A 20,230-nucleotide genomic window follows, 5' to 3' on the forward strand; every position below is an offset into this window, starting at 1 on the left:
ACTTCTTTTCCTTTGTGATTTTTCCAAATTGCAGGATTCGGTATCATTGGGATTATAGGTAAGGCGTGATACTGTTTCTTTTGATGATGTGAATCTCTAGCTGTGTATTCTTATAGACTGGTGGGGGTAGCAAGGGACGGGGATGACAAAAAGCTGAGGCCAGAAGAACCCTTAAATATTTTGCAGTGTCTTGTTTAATGATTGAGTTTCTGATCATCCTATATTTTCTGCCTTTGTCCAACCACACCCATTCTGTTAAGGGATGGACTTGGTATTACTTTTGATTTGCTAATCTGATATTCTCTTTGTCTAGGAAGCTTCTTGGTGCTTAGAACCACATTGGGATATATATGTTTCTCCATATTCTTGATCTATTATATGCTGCGACGACGAAGGCATCTCTCCTTGGATACTAACATTGAAGAATTCCTACAAGAGCATAACAACCTATTGCTAATCCAGTACTCATATTCAGATATTAAGAAGATGACTAAACATTTCAGAGACAAACTTGGTCAGGGAGGTTTTGGGTCTGTTTATAAAGGAAAGCTTCGCAGTGGCAACCTTGTTGCGATCAAGATGTTAGCAAATTCTAAAGGTAATGGTCAAGACTTTATGAATGAAGTCGGTACCATTGGGAGGATTCATCATGTCAATGTGGTGCGACTTATCGGATTTTGCTTCGAGGGATCAAAAAGGGCTCTAGTGTATGACTTCATGCCAAATGGGTCCTTAGACAAGTACATCTTCACTCAAGAACAAAAGGGTACTATTTCTTCAAGTAGTTGGGAAAGGATGTACAAGATCTCCCTAGGAGTGGCTCATGGGATTGAATATCTCCATCAAGGTTGTGATATGCAAATTCTACATTTTGATATCAAGCCTCACAATGTTCTTTTGGATGAAGATTTTAATCCAAAAATTTCGGATTTTGGGCTAGCCAAACTCTATCCAACAAATGAGAATACTGTTCCTCTCACTGCTGCAAGGGGAACAATAGGATACATAGCTCCAGAACTGTTCTACAAAAGCATGGGAGGTGTCTCTCATAAGGCTGATGTTTATAGTTTTGGAATGTTGCTAATGGACATGGTAGGGAGAAGGAAGAATGTGAATCCCTTTGCAGATGCTTCGAGTCAATTTTACTTCCCATCATGGATATATGACAAACTAAATCAAGGAGAAGACATGGAAATGGAAGATGCAACAGAGTATGACAAAATAATAGCAAGAAAGTTGATCATAGTCGCATTATCTTGCATACAAATGAAACCTATTGATCGCCCTTCTATGAGCAAAGTCATTGAAATGTTAGAATCCCCCACGGAGCTTCTACAAATGCCGCCAAAGCCTTTTCTAGCATCACCACTTGAAAGAGTGGAAGATGGTCATACAATTATTGAGTCATCACCCATATCTGAATCATCAAGTTATTCATTGTCATACAATTCCATGATTCAATCAAATTAAAAATAATCCTTTAGATAGATTGTAATAAGATGAGAAATTAAATAAACATTATATTATTTTGGTAAAGTGCTTTAGTCCCACATCGGAAAACTACAAGAGTTATAAATGGTATTTATTATATTACCTTCTTTATCTCTTAAGTTAAATCGAAAAAGAGAGACATTCTACAGTGTATATGCGGGACGACATAGCCGTCCAAGCACGCACGCTGCACGCACGGCGTGCGCGTAATGTAGAGGTGTTAGTAGCGCTACACACGCACTTAGCACTTAGCATCGCGTTGCAAGCGATCCGATCCTGCGTACGTTGATTTTTGACATGATCAGATCCGTCGGATTAGAAGATCCTACGGTCACGTTTGATATGATATGACTATTGTAGTTTCATCTCTGGTTTAATCTGGACCGTTACATTGGATGAAAATCGATCTAATGGCTTAAATACAAAGTGAACAGATACGCCTGCTTCGGAAGAGGTGCTTCACTTCTATAAATTAGAAGTGCAGTGTTCAAACGAAATATCTCTCTCTCTCTTGCAATCAGTGTCTCTCAAAGAAATTCTGTGTTTCATTTTTTTTAATTGCTTTGTTGAGTCCTGAAGGTGATTTTTGTAGTGTGGGGGCAAATATCTCCTTTGAGATAGCTGGTACGCATTCAAAGCAGACTACAATTTCCTTCTTGATTTGATTTTTTCCAACATAATCTGCTATAAATTAATTATTTGGTTTCTAATGAAGGAATAGTTTGCCTGTTGTAATCAAACAGAAAAAGCAATTCCCTTGATTATGTACATATCGGGATCGTAGGGAGATCATTTATGATCAAACTAAACCGGACCGTAGAGAAATGACTTGATTCTCATTTCATAGGTTTTCTTCCCGATTCAGTTTGGTTTAGAATCGAAATAACTGATGCTTCTAGACTGAATAAGAACTGATAAAATGGAACTGAATAGAAACCGGTGAAACCGAAGTTAATAAACTCAATTTTCTGTACGACCTTATGTTCAAAAAAGTGTTGGTTCTATTTCTAAGGGACTATATTTCTAAGGTGGCTTTTTATGATGTTAGAATGTGTAGTAAGAGAATTCACAATATATATTGCGATGGTAAGCTTTAGTTATTCTAAATTTATCTGTTATGCTCTCAAATTAGGTGTAAAAGGAATGAAATTAAAGGAGACAAGGGTTAAACCAAAAGTGAACCAGTATTACAAACTGCATATAAACAGGATGTGGAACTAGATAATGAAAAACTGAATAGAAAATGGTAAAACCAGACCGAATACAAAATGATTCTAATTTTGGCTGATTCTTATCCTGTTTAATTTTGTTTTTGACCTTGAAAAAATATAAACCGGACCAAGTGACACTCTTAGTCAAAACATCAAAGACCCCATTTGGATTGCACTAGGAAAACCAATCCAGGCAAATGTATTAATAAATAATTGGCTAATTTTCAAGTCGTTGTCGCGGACCTATACTGGACCGGTCCGGATCAGACCATACCGTACCTGCAGTTTTATTCCCATTTCTTCTTCATGCTTATCTGCTACTTCTATCAATGACGATCTCACCAACAATGGTGAAACCCCTTAATAGGAACTTTCAGATGTAATTGATTCCTTAATTTTCATTTTTCTTCAAAATATGCAATTTCATCTTTCGATTGAATAGTTTGTTGGGTTAGTTCTTCTGTTTGAAGATTCAAGTTCTTCCCAGTTTATCCGAGGAGTAGTAATTGATTCCATTGAAGGTTTTTTACTTTTGAAACATTTAGGCTATGTTTGGTATGCCTTCTTAGAAAGTATTGTGGGATTAGAATGCATTTTGGAACACCAAGAACACAGTTTGTTATGCATTCTCGTTCTACAATCTTGGAATGTTCTTAGGAACGGACTTCGTTCGGAAACGAGATACAGTCTTGTAATGTTCTTAGATGTATCTGGAGCCACAGCATCGGTTAGACGGAATGGTAGTGATCGTAATTGGCGCTTCTTCTGGTCTTGATCTTGAATTCTGCTTGGATCTTGCTAATGCTAGTTGCAACATCATCGCCTCTAATCATAAGAAAGACAGATTGGTGTCTCTCTGCAATTAGATGAATCAATTGATTTCAATTTGGAGTTCTTCATCTTTGGATTCCAATACTGAGCCTTGTCCCAATAGAGCTGTTGTTGTAGAGTTCGATGTGAGAGCCAAGGAGCTTGAAATTGATGTGTATGTGCATAGAACCTACACTGGAGTTAGAGGTGATGGGTACCCCAAAATGTATAGATCAATATGGGGTTAGATGTATCATTTGAATTTTATTGGATTGCAGAAGTCTGACATTCCATCGAGTAGTGAAAATTTTGCCTACGAGTTGTTTGTTAAAATGTTTAAATAGCCTTTTGTTTCCAGTTTGTACCTTTATTGATCTTTTATACCGTATTGAATGTATATAGCACATAGTAGTAACCGCTATTAATCCATAAAATGATATTTGGGAAGAGCCTGAATGATGATAATTGTTTATCAAACCTGATTTTTAAGGAGCTGGCTTGGATTTCATGACTGCAAATTCCTTTATTTTGGTTCGAAGGTAGTTTGTTCAGTTGTTCGCTTGAGGGAGGAATGCATTTTTCTTTGTTTAATTATCTGTTTAAGGTGGTAACTCGCCCTCTTACACTCTGCATGCTTTGGTGAAAAAAAGAGGAATCATTTGATCATATGGACGGTATATAAGGAGGCAGCAAGCTTGGTTTCCTAGTAAGGTTGGAATGTCTGCAGAATAGAAGTGTTGGGGTGATCATGTCATAGCATAAGATTGTCAATTCATATGTTCAAATTTTTATATTTTTATTTGTGAGATAAAGATGTCTAGGATTTTAACCGATGAGATTTCACCAATGACGTATTTGATGAAATGGTTGTGTACTCTACAATCAAGAATGCATTTTAAACAAACATTTATCCAAACAATGTTCTCATTCTTAGTTAAGAAAACATTCTATATTATAAAAATGGGAGTACATTCTATATCAAGAATACATTATGGACTGTAAAAAATGCAATTTGCTAAACATTCTATTCTCAAATTCCTGGAATGCGGTTAAGAATGCAGCCTATTCTAGAATTCCCAGTCTCCAGCTCGAGCCACTTCGGATTCTCAATATTAACTGCCCTAAAACGAGAAGAGATTCACAAATGGATACTCAAGCCGATTTCATTCCTATTACCCTATTCTCCAAACTTTCTCTTGTACTGACGAGTTTCATTCCTATTAGTCTCTTTCCTTGTTCTCCTTCACCTCGTAGGATTTTTTCTTCTCTCCTCACTCATCCATGACTTCAGATCTCTCTCTTGTGTAGGGTTGTACTTCGATTCATGATATTTTGAGGTCTGATCCGATGGAAAGCAGTGGTCCCCTACGATTCTCTTACTTTGGAGTATTTAATTTTTTGACTAAGATGAGTACGAGATTATTCTTCTTGTGAAGCAATGGATTACGTTTGGTGAATAAGGGCTTGAAGAATCGTTAGGGATGGATTTGCCGACTCTCTCAAAATCAGTTTTTGTTTGAATTTCTCACAAAGAAACGAGAAAATAAAAGGAGTTGTTCTTCTCCCTTTCAAGTATTTAGTCACAGGATTCATGACTCACGACTGTGTAGTTCAGCAGATAGTCTTTGTGAGGTTAGGGTACTCGACAAATTGGTGAAAAAGAAGACTAATTAAGTTGCCATGATATTCCTGAAGCTTTGGTTGTGACCTACGACTTGAGGGATCACCAATATTCCCCGACTGCAAAACTGAGAGAAGGCATTACTGAATTTTAAGACAATAGATTGAACGAATGAATTCACAATGAATATATTTTCAACTAAAAAACAAAATTAAATGGTGTTGATCAGATCAAGTTGCCTGGCTTTGATCCGATAAGGTTGCCAAGCTATGAAGATCGTGAAGATAAGATTAGGTTGGCAGATTGTGATTTTCTTGTTATGAAAGAAAATAATCCCTATATGGTAGGAGATAAATTAGTGATTCACAAGAACCATGATCACAACAATCGTGTTAATATAGGTCTCTATTGTAAAACCTATTTAAACTCAATGAACTCACCCTAAGACGATAAGCAAAACTAGGGTTTTCTTCATAGAGTAGGCAACAAGGGCCGAACCACGTTAACTTTATTTGTCGTTTGTGTGTGTGAGAATTATAAACATGGTATCAGAGCTTCATTGAATCTGCGAATGACAGAATTTTTTGAATCTGTATTCACATCCTTGCTCCTTTCCTAAAAGTTTTCTTGGTGCTATGCATTCTCGGTGCTGAGGTGTGTGCTACAAGTGAGTGTGCTTGGTGTGTTGTTGTGCACTGTTGTTGTACAATGTTGATTCCTCATACTGATTCGGTGCATCCTTGGTGTCATTGGTTGTACTTCGGTGCATTCTCTGTGCCATCGTTTTTGCTTCCTTTCTCAGATAAGTTTCTGTTTCACCTTCTCTTTTATTATCATGAGTGATTGAAGTACTGGTTCAGATGTTAATGGTAAAAATGGTGGGACTGAAATGCATAATCGTCTCACGTCTGTTTTGTTGAATGGTTTGAATTATCTACCGCGAGGTAGATCAAAATTGGGGTATGTTAATGGTCAAATAAAGGCCCCTGATAGTGGTAACACTAAATATGTTGAATGGCTTGCCACTGACAGCATGGTTATGTCATGGTTTTTTAATTCTATGGAACCCCAAATATATGAAATATTTGCATACGCTGAGACATCTAAATCCCTATGGGATCATTAAACGACATGTATGGCCATGCTGATAATGCTGCCCGCATCTTAGATATCAAGCAAGCACCAAATCAAACTTTCACTAAACATTTTGGTAACCCAAAGAAAAAATGGGATAAATTTTGGCTGTATAAGCCACCTGCCCAATCTGTAGACACCTATACTCAGCGTGAAGAATAGGACAAAAATTTTCAACTATTTGTCAGCATTGGGCCTAAGTATGAAGACCTTAAAGGAAGATTCTTATGAGTCCTATTCTTTCAAATTTTATTACTATTTGTGCCACCATACAGAGAGAAGAAACTAGATGCAGGGTAATGCACTCTGAATCCATAAGTGGAGGAGGAACTGTAGAAAACACTGCACATGTTGCCAATAGTAATTCTCACATTGACAATGGTGGGCAATCTCAGTCTACAAGAGGCAGGGAGATAGGACGTGGATCCGGTTCTCGTGTTCTTTATCATTGTAATAAGGATGGTCACACCAAAGATAGGTGCTGGATCTTGTTTCCACATCTTTGTCTCAACAAAGATAAAGGAGCAGAATCCACCAAAGATGCTGCATAAGCTAGTGTGACCGATTTCCAGGATTCTTAGGGAAAAATTGCACACCAACATCAACAACTCTTACAACATAACAGTACTTCCTAGCCAATTTCTGATTCCGGCAGTATTGTTCAGACATCTGGTAATACGTTTGCCCTCTCTGCATTATCTCAAAATTATTTTATTGTTGATTCAGGTGCCACAGATCACATGTGCTATTCTAAAAATTACCTGTTTGATATCATAACTGATCATACTCGACCTCCCATTACCGTGGCTAATGGCAATCGAGTAGCGGTTGAGGGAATTGAAAAACTTACAGTTTTTCTGCCATTACTGATGTCTTATTTGTTCCCTCTCTTGCATCAAATTTATTGTCTGTTAGTAACCTTACTAAAGGCTTAAAGTGTGATGTCAATTTTTTGCCAAATAAGGTAATCTTTCAGGATAGAATCACTGGGAGGACGATTGGTGAAGGTCATTTTTATCAAGGGCTTTACTTGTTGGATCTGTCAAAAGGAGCCTTTGTTGCTCAACAAGATAAACTTGAGAAGGCTCACTTATGGCATTGACAAATGGGGCATCCCTCTGCTCAAGTGCCTCGCACTATTAATGTAATGCCCCAAAACCCACCCTAAGAGTATGGGTCTGTAATGTATTTCTTGAGTAATGAGATGTGAAAGACATCATGTACTCCGGCTAAAGTTGGAGGTAGTGCAAGTTGGTAAGCTACTAGTCCGACCATCTGTAAAATCTCAAAAGGACCAATGAATCTAGGGCTAAGCTTCCCTTTCTTGCCAAAGCTTACTACGCCCTTCATTGGTGTAATCTTCAAGAAAACACTGTCTCCCACATTGAATTCCAACTCCTTCCTTTTTGTGTTGGCGTAACTCGTCTGTTTGTCTTGTGATGCCTTGATTCTTTTCTGTATGAATTGTATCTTCCCCTGAGCTTCGTGTATCAATTTTGGTCCCATAACTTTTCGTTCACCAACCTCATTCCAGTGAAGAGGAGATTGGCATTTCCTGCCATATAATGCTTCGTATGGGGCCATACCAATGGTCGCCGAAAAACTGTTATTGTATGCAAATTCAACTAGAGGCAAGTGTTTCTCCCAGTTTCCTTTCAAGTCTAAAGCACAGGCTCTCGACACATCTTCAAGTATCTGGATCACCCTCTCTTTGTCCATCTGTCTATGGGTGAAAAGCTATACTAATCTTTAGTCTTGTCCTCAAGGATTCATGTAGGCTCTTCCAAAATCTGGACATGAACCTTAGATCTTTGTCTGACACTATTGACACTACCACTCCATGAAGTTTGACTATCACATCAATATACAACTGACTCAACTTCTCCAAAGAATACTTCATAGAGTAAGCAATGAAATGTGCCAACTTGGTTAGACGGTCTACCACAACCAAAACTGAATCATGTCCCTTAGGGGTCTTCGGTAGTGTAGTGACAAAGTCCATGCTTATATGTTCCCATTTCCACTGTGGAATTTTCAATCGATGCAACAATCTTGATGGTCTCTGATGCTCAGCTTTCACTTGTTGATAAATCAAACATTTTTCCACATACAGAGCAATTTCTCTATTTATATTGTTCCACCAATAATGTTCCTTTAAATCCCGGTACATCTTGGTACCTCCCGGATGAATGGTGTAAGGAGAATAATGGGCCTCCTTCAAAATTAACTCCCTCAGCTTAGTGTCATCTGGTATACACAAGCGAGTGTCATACATCACAACTTCGTCCTCTGTTAATTGGAACAATCTTTGTTTCCCTGCCTGGATTTCACCTCTGATCTTCACCATGTAAGGGTCTGTAGTCTGAGCTAATTCAATCTGGTCAATCAATGATGGTTGGATGGTGAATTTGGAAAATAATGCTGTAGGACAACTAACAATCAAATCTAGTTCCAGGCTCCTGATGTCCTCCTGAAGACGTATCTGCTCAGTTAAAATGACTGCTGTAAGTCCTTGTGATTTTCTGCTCAATGCATCCGCAACCACATTCGCCTTCCCTGGGTGGTAGTGAATGTCACTATCATAGTCCTTTATTAGCTCTAACCACCGTCTCTGTCTCATATTTAGTTCTTTCTGGGTGAAGAAGTACTTCAAGCTCTTGTGATCTGTGTAAATCTCACACTTCTCACCATACAAGTAATGCCGCCAAATTTTGAGGAACAGCACCGCTGCTGATTCTAAATCATATGTGGGATAGTTCTTCTCATGATCTTTCAACTACCTCAAAGTGTGGGCTACCACCCTACCATTTTGCATAAGAACGCAGCCCAAACCTTTGTCTGAAGCATCACTGTAAATAACCATCCCTCTAGTTCCTACTGGTATAGTCAATACTAGTGTCGTCATCAATCTGTGCTTCAGTTCTTAAAAAATTTTCTCGTATTCCTCTAACCAATTAAATTTCACACCCTTCCTGATAAGTCTGGTTAAAGGTATAGCAATATTGGAGAAGCCTTCAATAAATCTTCTGTAATAACCAACCAGGCCCAAAAAGCTTCTGATCTCAGTAACTGTGGTCGGTCTGGCCCAATCTGTAATCGTCTTGACTTTAGTAGGATCAACCGAAATCCCACTAGATGATATAACATGACCCAGAAATACAACTTGGTTAAGCCAAAAATCACACTTGCTCAACTTGGCATATAATTGCTTTTCTCTGAGTCTCTACAGTACAACCCTTAAATGTTCCTCATGATCTTCTTTATTCTTGGAATATATTAAGTTATCATCTATAAATACAATAACAAATTTATCCAAGAAGTCATGGAATACCCTATTCATCAAATCCATAAATGCAGCTGGTGCGTTAGTCAATCCAAATGGCATAACGACAAACTCATAGTGGCCATAACGAGTTCTGAATGCAGTCTTTGGTATGTCTTCTCCTTTGATCTTTAAATGATGGTACCCAGATCTCAAGTCAATTTTAGAAAAGACACTTGCACCCTGGAATTGATCGAACAAGTCATCGATCCTGAGTAAAGGGTATCTGTTCTTGATGGTCACCTTGTTCAATTCTCTATAGTCAATGCACAATCTCAAGGTTCCATCTTTTTTCTTAACAAATAACACTGGTGCTCCCCAAGAAGACACACTAGGTCTGATATACCCTTTCTCTAATAACTCTTATAGTTGGTCTTTCAACTCTTTCAGTTCTAATGGTGTCATTTAGTATGGTGCCTTAGAGATCAGCGCCGTACCAGGTTAGATCAATGGCAAACTCCAATTCCCTATCGGGTGGTAACCCAACAAGGTCATCAGGAAACACATCTGGGAAGTCTCTGACGATATGGATATCCTTCAATTGCTGCTCTTCATCCTTGAAATCAACTAGAGAAGCCAAAAAGCCATGGCAATCTTGAGCGAGTAACTTCCTTGCACGTACTGCTAATATCAAAGGGGATGCATGTTTACCCGTCCTCAACCCAATAAACTTGAATTCATTATCATCCTTAGGTCTAAAAACTATCTCCTTCTCATAGCATTATATTCTAGCATGAAAAGTAGATAACCAATCCATGCCAAGTATGACATCAAAGTCTACCATGTCAAGAAGAATTAAGTTTACTGGCATATCTCTACCCTCTATCTAAACCAAACAGGACTCAAAAATAGTGTTTGCAATCAAATTTTCTCCAGATGGTAAGGTCACCAATAGGGAAGGTCTTAACGGTTTAGGGTCAACACTAATCTTCTTAGAAAATAATTTAGATAGAAACGAGTGTGTTGACCCGAGTCAAATAATACATTGACAGATATGGTGGAAATGTTCAATGTACCTGAAATATGTTCTAGGTTCTAGTTTTCATTTCCCAGTTCTGGATGCAATTCATCAATCAATTAAATTAATCATCAACTTATATAATAAATCAAGTCCTCAAAACTAGGCTTACCTGTAACCACTGTGGGTGAAGCCTCAGCATCCTCTATCGTCAGAGCAAAAACTCTAGGTCTTCTGTGCCTGGCCCACCTGTGCAGTCTGGTGTATCTGCTTCTGTTGCTGCCTCGGGGGCTGCTGCTATCTCTGATGAGTAGGCTGCCCCTAGTAAGATGGCCTATGAAATGTCATTTGCAGCCTGGGTACCTGAGCAGTCTGGTTTTCATTTTGTGGCACATTCTGAGCTAGAGGTGTTGCACAATTTTTGGCTATATGGCCCTTTCCTCCATATCTAAAGCAATGCTCTACTCCCTGTCTGTATGGTCCACTATGGTACTTGCCACAATTCGGACAAGTAGTCTGAGGTGTTTGCTCATGTTACGTCTTCTGATGCCTCTGGGGTCTGTAATCTCTAGAGTGTTGTATCTCCATGAGCCTCTTCCCTTGTACCTTGCTAGTACTACCCTGAGTGGTGTCCCTCAGACTCTCCTCTAGGATAAGTGCTTTGTGTAGTATCTCAATATATGATCTCAACTCCAGTACTATGATCGCTCCCTTCAATTGGGGCTTTAATCCTCTCAAAAATTTCTTTGCCTTTTTGGCATCAGTATCTATGTGGTCTGGTGCAAACCATGCCAATTCTTTAAATTTTTTTGTAAGCCATCATCGAGTCGACCCCTGGGTCAAATGTAAGAATTCCACTTCTTTTCTCTCTCTTAGGCTTTCAGGGAAGTAGTTCTTGTAGAAAACCTCTACAAACCTTGCCCAAGTAATCACCGGGTTCTCAGCTATTAAAATCTGTTTGGTAGTCTTCCACTAGTTATAAGCTTCCTCCCTCAACATGAAAGTAGCACAAATAACTTTTTGAGGATCTATGCATTCCATAACATAAAAAATTTTCTCCATCTCTTCAACCCAAACAGATGGCCATACAGGGTCGGGTCCCACTCCCTTGAAAGCAAGTGGCCCCAGCTTCTTAAATCGTTCCATGACCCTTCCAGTCTAATCTTCTCTTCATGCATTTTGTTGGAGTTGTTGCGTCCCGATTACCTCAGTTCGGCCTGTTCTTTGTAAAAAGTTAATAAATGTCATGAATGCTCCCATAAAATCTTCTTTGAGTAACCCGTGCCAAAGGTGGTGGTGGTGGTAGGGCATCTTGAGGTGCTGTAGCATTCTCAGCTAGTGGTGGTGGAGGCGGTTGTCTATGGGGAGGCATTGTACCTAACAATAATAGGTGCACATTAGTTTGAAACATTAAATCATCTCCATGCCAAAATTCTAATACATAGAAAGTCAAGACAAACTTTCCTAGGGTTAATAGTTCAATCCTAGGTGTAATGTCTCTAAGTTCTCAAAATCCTATGTCACCAGTTTCTATGTTCAAGATTAACTAAACCAATCTCCAATAATTCTCATGTGGTTTTATAGATCAAAGTTCAACCCCAAACCACTACTCTGATACCAAAGCTGTAACACCCCAAAACCCACCCTAGGAGTATGGGTCATTACCAAGATCGAAATACGGGTTATGATCGTGAACAATGATAAACCACCAATCATCTCAAAAGATCATCTCAGATCATCAAGTCTTAGAATAAATACAGCGGAAGTCTTAATTAATAATAAATCTCATTAGGATCTAAAAATCTATGGTTCAGTGTGCTGGTGGTACCACAAGTAAAGATAAAAGTAACTAATAAGTCTCTATTATAACCCTTGAAAATTCAAAACTAAAAATTAGTATCATCTTAAAACTCCAAATACTGCCAAATTTCAATCTATGCAAACTAAAATAAATAAGATGTCAATTATTCGGTGCTTCTTCGTTATGAATGGTTACCCCTATTTTGCTATTTCTGTGCCATGATAGGACATGATGAGAAGAGATGTACCCAGCTGTTCGATGAAACACTCCAGCATATGCAGACGCACGATTGCAATGAGCACAGCCAATTCAATGCCTTACCACAGGCCAAATGTCATGCAGACATCCGTGCAACTCCCAGAGATGAAAGGCTTCTTTGGAAAGCTACTATTCATCCCGTGCTCGAGAGGATGACACCTTCGAGCTCACCAAACTCGGAAGGGATGGCCACCAACTCCGGTAACATGCAGGACGTCGTCGGAGAAGAAGATGATATTGGTCTCTCTGGGCTTAGCAGTGGGCTAATTGACACGCGGCCTAGCCGTACCAGGCTTACTCTGCCATTACCCTAGCTGGACGATGACAGGGCCGTGACAGGAGATTTGTCCCCCACCATGCAGAATTCCACTGAGAGGGGCCCCACAATGATAGCTCTTTCGCAGGGTTTGTTGACACCAGGGCTTCCTTCTAGTAATCAACCAACTCCTCACCTTTTGTCCCATTCTCTGGCCAATACGTTACCACTCCCTCTCCCTATCCATGATTTCCTACAAAAGTGCCCTATACACTCTTCTGTAATCCTCTCTCTCCTAAACTATATGGCGGGTGTTACCCTAACCAATCCGAAAGCTGATACCTATGGGGAGTCTCCCACCAACTTGGTACTTTGTGCCCCGTCACCACCTCAGAGCCCAACACCACCCCAAACCCAATATATGGCCCACCTCATCATTTGCAACACCCCAGACCATTCATCTAGTACACCACACCCACATAGCCACTTCTCTGAATCCTTTGGACAGTAACAATGCTCCTACTCAACGGGCAACTACAACGGATGCTCAATTGTAGAACCCAACCAATCAGGCCCCTGAAACCTTTACACCTATGCCTTCTTGCCTCCATCTACAACCCTTTGTACCTCCTCCAAACACCTTAACTGCCTCCTCACAGGTTACCAGAAGCATAACTGCCTCCTCACAGGTCCTCACTAGTTCAAAAATCTTTTCTAATCGGTTCAGAGGCTCCTTGCAAGGTATTATCTCCCCCCACCAAGGTGTTTTTGTCCCTGATAGATTGATTTTCGATAATGTTTTTATTGCACATGAGCTATTTCATTATATCAAGCATAAAAAAAGGAAAAAATAGATTCTTGGGGTTGAAATTGGACATGAGGAAGGCTTATGATAGGTTAGAGTGGCCTTTTATCAAGGCTACCCTGGCTCGTATGGGCTTTCGTAACCGTTGTGTAAGTCTTGTTATGGAATGCATATCCTTAGTTTCTTACATTTTGCTTGTAAATGGCATTGAGAGGGGTTCTTTTCTCTCAACAAGGGGTATCCGACAAGGAGACCCCCTCTCTCCCTATATTTTTATTCTATGTTCTCAGGTTCTCAGTTCCATCATCGGTGAAGCCGACCGCAGCAATCTCATCAAGGGGATCAGTGTTCATGGTAAGGCCCCTCACATCTCTCATTTGCTCTTTGCTGATGATTGTTTACTGTTCTCAGAAGTTAAAAGCCAAGAGATTACTCATTTGAAAGCTTGCTTATTAGTGTACTGCAAAGCTAGTGGCCAGGAGGTAAATCTCAACAAATCTTGCATCACCTTCAGTCCAAACACCCCTGATGGATGTAGGAAACAGTTCTCTCGCATTCTTGGGGTAAAGTAAGGTGCAGGTCCTTCAAAGTATTTAGGCCTCCCCTCTGAGATTGGGGTGCACAAGGCGGAGATCTTTAGGGAGCTGGGAGAGAAGGTCTCTAAGCAAGTTCAGGGCTGGAAACAAAGGTTGTTATCCTCGGCTGGGCGAGAAACTCTCATCAAATCGGTGGCTAGCTCCATGTCTTGCTACGGGGCTTCTCACTTTGCACTTCCAGCTTCACATCATGATTCTATCTAGAAGACCCTCTCTAATTTTTATTGGGGGGGAAAAGGAGGAGGAACGAAAGCTTCATTGGATCTCTTGGACTCGCCTCTGCAGATTGAAAGAGAGAGGTGGTTTAGGCTTCAGTTCAACCGTGCTATGCTAGCAAAGGTTACTTGGAGACTTTGGAACAACTCGGATACGCTATGGAGCAGGTTTATGCGGGCCATTTATTTCCCACGATCGAATTTTTTAGGAGCTAAGGAAGGAAACAAGGCATCGTGGGTGTGGAAGTGTCAAACCCTGCACTTGACTGGTTGGACTTTTGATTAAAGGGCAAGAACCCCTGACCAGGTAACCAGGAACACTGTGGAGTATCACCCCAGTCAATGAGATCAATGAGAAAACTTTGTACAGGTTCCCCTACATACCTGTCAGAAGATGGATAGCAGACCCCTGCACTTGCACAGCTCATAGCATTATGTATGGCCTGGACCCCGGGTAATCTCTCTCCTCCCCATAATAATGGGACCCACCTCTGAAAAAGTGTGCAAAAACCTCTAAAGGGCATGTGGGAACAATACCCTAACCAAGGGTCAAACCCCTGTGCAAGCCCCACTGAGATTCAGCTTGCTGAAATCTCTGGGCGATGGCACTGGGTGATGCAGACAAGGCCCAGAGACATCGCCCAGTGAGTGAAATAGTATATTTTAATGGATTTTAATTGAGGGGACCACCCAACATAGACATGGGCACCCTCCATAGATAGAGGGGAGTCTGATGGACCACCTCATACCCCTAGTTCAATGTGGACCACACCAGTGTGCCCAGAATCACTTAGAATCAGTTTAAAAACTCATTTTTAAAATGGGCCTTAATAGCCAAACAGGCCTCAGTGAGGGCTGGGCCTATAAATAGGCAGGTCTTGGGCTCATTTAGAGCCCTTAGCACTGTTGGAACCGTGAGGAGAGAAAGGAGAGAAAGAAGAGAGGAAGAGGAAGGAGAAAGGAAGAAGGAAGGAGGAGAGCAGCTCCTAGCACCTAGGCTTGATTTTTGTGGCATCCAAGCACATCTCGGTATAAACATATATACATATACCACTCGCCTCCATCATACCTGTGTTTTACTTGATTTTAACTCTCTGGCAGCCTGAATGGCTGGGAAGTGCTAGGAATGGCTCCAGTTCTTCCATGCAAGCATAGAGCATGGGAGATCTATAATTTTTATTAAATTTTATAATTCTGGTTTGCTGTTTGTGAGAGCCGAATCTGGTTGTGCATGGCCGACCCCGGATCACTGCGGCTTGTTGTTTGGAAGCTTGGATGCAAGCTAAGGTTGCACAGACCTAACCCTAGGTAATTGCAGCCATAAACCACCATATTATATCTGTTTCCAGCCTTGCATGTGGCTGAAACTAAGATTCATGTTTGGGAAAACCCCTATGGATCATTTGGGCAGCCTCTGGCAACCAAATGGTGGGCCTGATGGAGGATCCATTTGGGACCAAAATGGAGATCATCCCTAGGGCTACCTAACCCCCTAACATGCAAAGGGATCAGATTTGAACATTGCCTTTGAAGCCCAACCTTGGAAACTTAGCCCTTTGTCGATTTGAGGGCACTAGGTGACGCACCCAATGCCCAGAGACATCGCCCAGTGAAGGTTTTGCTGCTGTTCTTGAAATCTTACCTGGGAAATCTCACCCAATAGCCATGAGATAGTGTAGGAAGGTGGGAAATGACATAAATGCCCTTCCTCACATCTGCCCTTATGAAGGAAATGCTTTGGAACCCAAGTGGGCCCCGTAGGTGAAGGAAACCCTGCCTGTGGTTGGTCTTACAGCACAAACAAGCTATGGACAGCACTGGGAATCTAGTCTAACCTAGAATCAGGTACAACCACTGATAATGACCATTTTACCCCTATGCCACTGACTCTGGATGATGCACTGGGACATGGACCTAAGGCCTAGTGCAAGTCCCAGAGGATTCCAGGTGAGAACCAACTGAACAACCGGGTCAACCTAGTAAGCTTAGGTTAACCCTAGACCTACCAGAGATAGACTGGAAACCTAACATGACAATTTCTGATTTATAACTAGGATTTGATCCCGCGCTCGAGGTCAACAACCAGACTGCTTTTGGAATTGAGTTTACGACCGAGGTCTTAGAACCCAACTCAGGTGAGTGAAGTGTTATCATATGTGTACATGTAATCTGTGATGCTGTGCCAACAATTAAATTCAAATATTAATGTTGTGATTATTAAATTCAGTTCAATTATTCAAACTATTATACATTGATTGTCTGTTGATCAACTCTGTGAATTTTATCTGATGAATGTGTATGTTAGAATAGATGCCGTAGTCGGCTTGGAAATGAGGCCTATGGTAGCCCATAGTATGGGATGCGATTGACACCACCTGACTTATACGATGCCATATAGACATGGGGTTAGAGTTTCATCACCTGTGCTACGCACCCTTACCAACAAGGGTTAAGGTGTTGGATGCCTATGGGGGCGACCATATGTATATGAGGAAAAAGAAAAGAAGTGAAAAGAATGCCGGAATGGTGAATATGGGCTACGAGCCAGAAAAGAAAAGAAAAGAGAAAGGAAATGGATTGTCCCACGGGTTAATCACAGAGGGCTGGTCGGGCTGACCTTGGTGAACGAATGCGGGAGCTGACTGATCCTCTCCGACAACTCAATGGGTGTATCGTGGGAAGAGGTAACCAAGCCTACACCAGAGATACATGTATTGGGGATCATAGTAGCACTAACCTGACTTAGTTGTATTACTAGGTGCCTAATAATAAACTGGACTTGCATATCATATAGGATCATGTGGATTGTGATTGCAAGTGCATGCATGATAATGTTTTGCTCACGAGCTCGAGTGGGGCTCACACTGCTATACATGTTTTTTTCTTTAGATGATTTTGTAGATCGATGCCGCTTGTGGCATGGAGGCTACGAGGAGGAGAGCCTTGGTTATTATGATGATCTTGGTATGGACCCCGACAGAGGTCATGCCGATGATGTGTGCATTCTCGGTGGTCATTGATGAAGACCGTTGAAGAGTGCATTTGATGCTTTTTGTCTTGGGGACTCCTTTTTGTTCTGCCTAGGAGTTTATCCCCGTTCTGTTTAAGGTTCAGTTGTAGTTTTTCCAGTTTTCTTTTTTGGGGTTGAGTCTACTCACCCTGTATATTTACGTACATAGTAACTTTAGCTTTGAACTTTATCAACTTTGTTTTTAAGTTATGGGTTGTGGGGAAATGTATCAAGACAAACTTATCTATGTATATATTATCATCATTTTCCATATCGGTACGCTTTCTATTTTGTTATTACACATGTAGTATATCTGTAGCACTCTGATCTTGCTTTTGGTAAGGTGAATGAATGTGGTTCCATGAATGTATTAACTGCTTCTAGATCCGTGGGATTTGGCGGATTGTCGTTACACAATTCGGGTCACCTACCTAATCCTCCCAGGGGGTGGTTTGGGGTGTAATAGAGCTTGGTATCAGAGCGTGAGGCTTTTCTTACATTCATGGAATGCAGATTAGGGTTAATAAACTACCAAAATTAAAACAAAATTAAAACAACTAATAATTAAAAGCTACAAGGGAGGTAGATGTAATTAAATAAAAGTGCATAATTTTCATTAAATTAAAGGAAACTGTGGCTAAGCCACTACATAAGTTTTAATTGCATGAACTGCAATTCAATAATTACATAAGCTAAAAAAAAAAACAACACACTAAACTAAATACATCTCAAGGAAAGAAAAGTACATAAGCAAAGAAAAACAAAAAAAAAAGACAGTCATAACCACGTAGCATGAACCAATAGGAGTTGATTAGGAACTACTTGGTAGGAGGTAAGTCGCTAGGAGGAGGTTGTGTCTGGCGAGAGTCAACCCTATAGAATCTATCCCAGAAATCCAGACGCTACTCGACAGATCCCACCCTGCTCTTCAAGGAAGTAAAGCCCCGATCCATCCTAGTCACCATATCTGAAAGCTGGGTACCGAGGCTCTGAAAATGTGTCATCATCTGTGTCCACTCGGATGGCACTGGAATCTAAGAACTGGTGGCACCCGTCGCCTTATAGGCAGGTAAGTCAGTGTATCGAGTGTCAACACCCTCAAAGTCACCCTGACCCACATCCTCTGCACCAATATCCTGCCTTTCTCCGTGCATGCCCTCGATGTCACCCTTCTCTACTCCATGCATCTCCTCATCATTCACATCATCACCCTGCTCCTCCGCATCCAATCCCTCATCTCCCTGCTACATCTCAATCTGCTCGTCACCCTCTGGTGGATCCTCTCCTGGCACCTTCATCTTCAATATGAAAGTCTTATCTATGGGCCTGGACCTTTCCTTCTCTATGTACTCCCCCTCCAAAGGAACCCCAAAGTACTGAAAGATAAGGGTAAGGAATTTCCCATAAGGAAGATTCCCATCACCAGGATTCTGCACATGATACAACATATCCTGGAGCAAAAGATATGGGAGGTTGATGACTGGACCCCCTCTGTCGGCTCCCAGGAGACAATAACTGATGTAGGCTCTCATCATGGATATGCTACCCCAATTCCCGCCCTTGGGGTAGATATTGTAGGTAACACATTCTGTTTACTCCTTTTTTTCCCCATTTTCAGATACTCGTTTAGCCAAGTAATTTTTGTTTTGCTTTTCTTAGCCCACATGTAATGTCTACCACATTTTTCTCTAGACTCCAAAATAGTTTCATGACTCATCAATCTTTCCATGTTTAAATTATTCTTTAATCACCATGATCATAAGCATCACTTCTTTTTTTCTTTTTTTTTGGTAAATACCATAAGCATCACTTCAACATCCAGCAAAACATTATTTAAGATACAGCTTTAAATTCTCAAGTCAGAATTAGTAAATCTTGATACATGGATTTTTTTTTAATTAAATTTCTTGAGAGAAAAAATTGTTAAAAAAAAAATCAAATGGTAGTGGATGTTTCTTACGCCTTATATTCATAGAGACTTTTCCCTTCTCAAAATTATCAATTTAGAGCTGCCTACCTTATGGGTCTGGAAAAAATTGATTATTAAGAAATTAGAACATTTTTCTAGAATTTATGAAGGTATGTCTTGTCTCATGTTGGAAATTTTGTTACCTTAGATGGATCTCATAAGGCTTATGTATTTGTGTGCTCTATGTGAATACATTGTTTTTATAATATTATGGGTGGCCTAATTCAATTTTGGGATAATGGCATATTATGTAATTATCTTAAATAACTTTACGATGTAAAATAAATAAAAAACAAACATGGAAAATTTTACATGGAAATTTTTTGGCATAAAATCTGACTTATGAAAATTTTACATCGAAACAAATAGAGCGTCAAGAAAAAGATGGTTAATTGGTGAGGTTTTATCCCCTCCAGTTCCCTGCACGGCCAGTTCTCCAGTTCCTCCAACAAGGGGGCTGGAATGACCACCCTACCCTTGCCCAAACACTCTACTTGGGTGGGGTCCACCACCCCCTATTAGAGGAACTAGGGAACTGGGCCGGGTAGGGAACTGGAGGAGATAATTTTCTGAGAATAAATGCCACAAATAGTATAAAGCAGGAGACGATGCCCTTCTGAATGAAGGTTGGAGCTTCACTGTTTAGAAATTGTTTCCTCGTGGGTAAGCACCGAATTAAGAATCTGTGGTGCTTGGTGGTGTGTTCATTGGCCATATGCCATCTTTGTAGAGAATCGCCCTGTCCTCTAGGCATGGCAGAAGAGAAAGGCACG

At 40.5% G+C, this 20,230-nt stretch overlaps 1 protein-coding gene across 1 annotated transcript; it reads left to right on the plus strand.

Moving 5' to 3' along the window:
- The first annotated feature begins 316 nt into the window (after nucleotides 1-316).
- Nucleotides 317-1,470, plus strand: LOC122644921 (rust resistance kinase Lr10-like). The gene has a single exon (XM_043838287.1). The coding sequence runs from the start codon at nucleotides 379-381 to the stop codon at nucleotides 1,468-1,470; it is 1,092 nt and encodes a 363-aa protein (XP_043694222.1). The 5' UTR covers nucleotides 317-378.
- The last annotated feature ends 18,760 nt before the right edge of the window (nucleotides 1,471-20,230 follow it).

The sequence above is a fragment of the Telopea speciosissima genome, chromosome 11 (genome assembly GCF_018873765.1).
Source record: "Telopea speciosissima isolate NSW1024214 ecotype Mountain lineage chromosome 11, Tspe_v1, whole genome shotgun sequence".
NCBI classification, from domain to species: Eukaryota; Viridiplantae; Streptophyta; class Magnoliopsida; order Proteales; family Proteaceae; genus Telopea; species Telopea speciosissima.

Coding starts and splice junctions, on each gene's coding strand:
- LOC122644921 (XM_043838287.1), top strand. CDS start 379: ATGCTGCGACGACGAAGGCATCTCTCCTTGGATACTAACATTGAAGAA.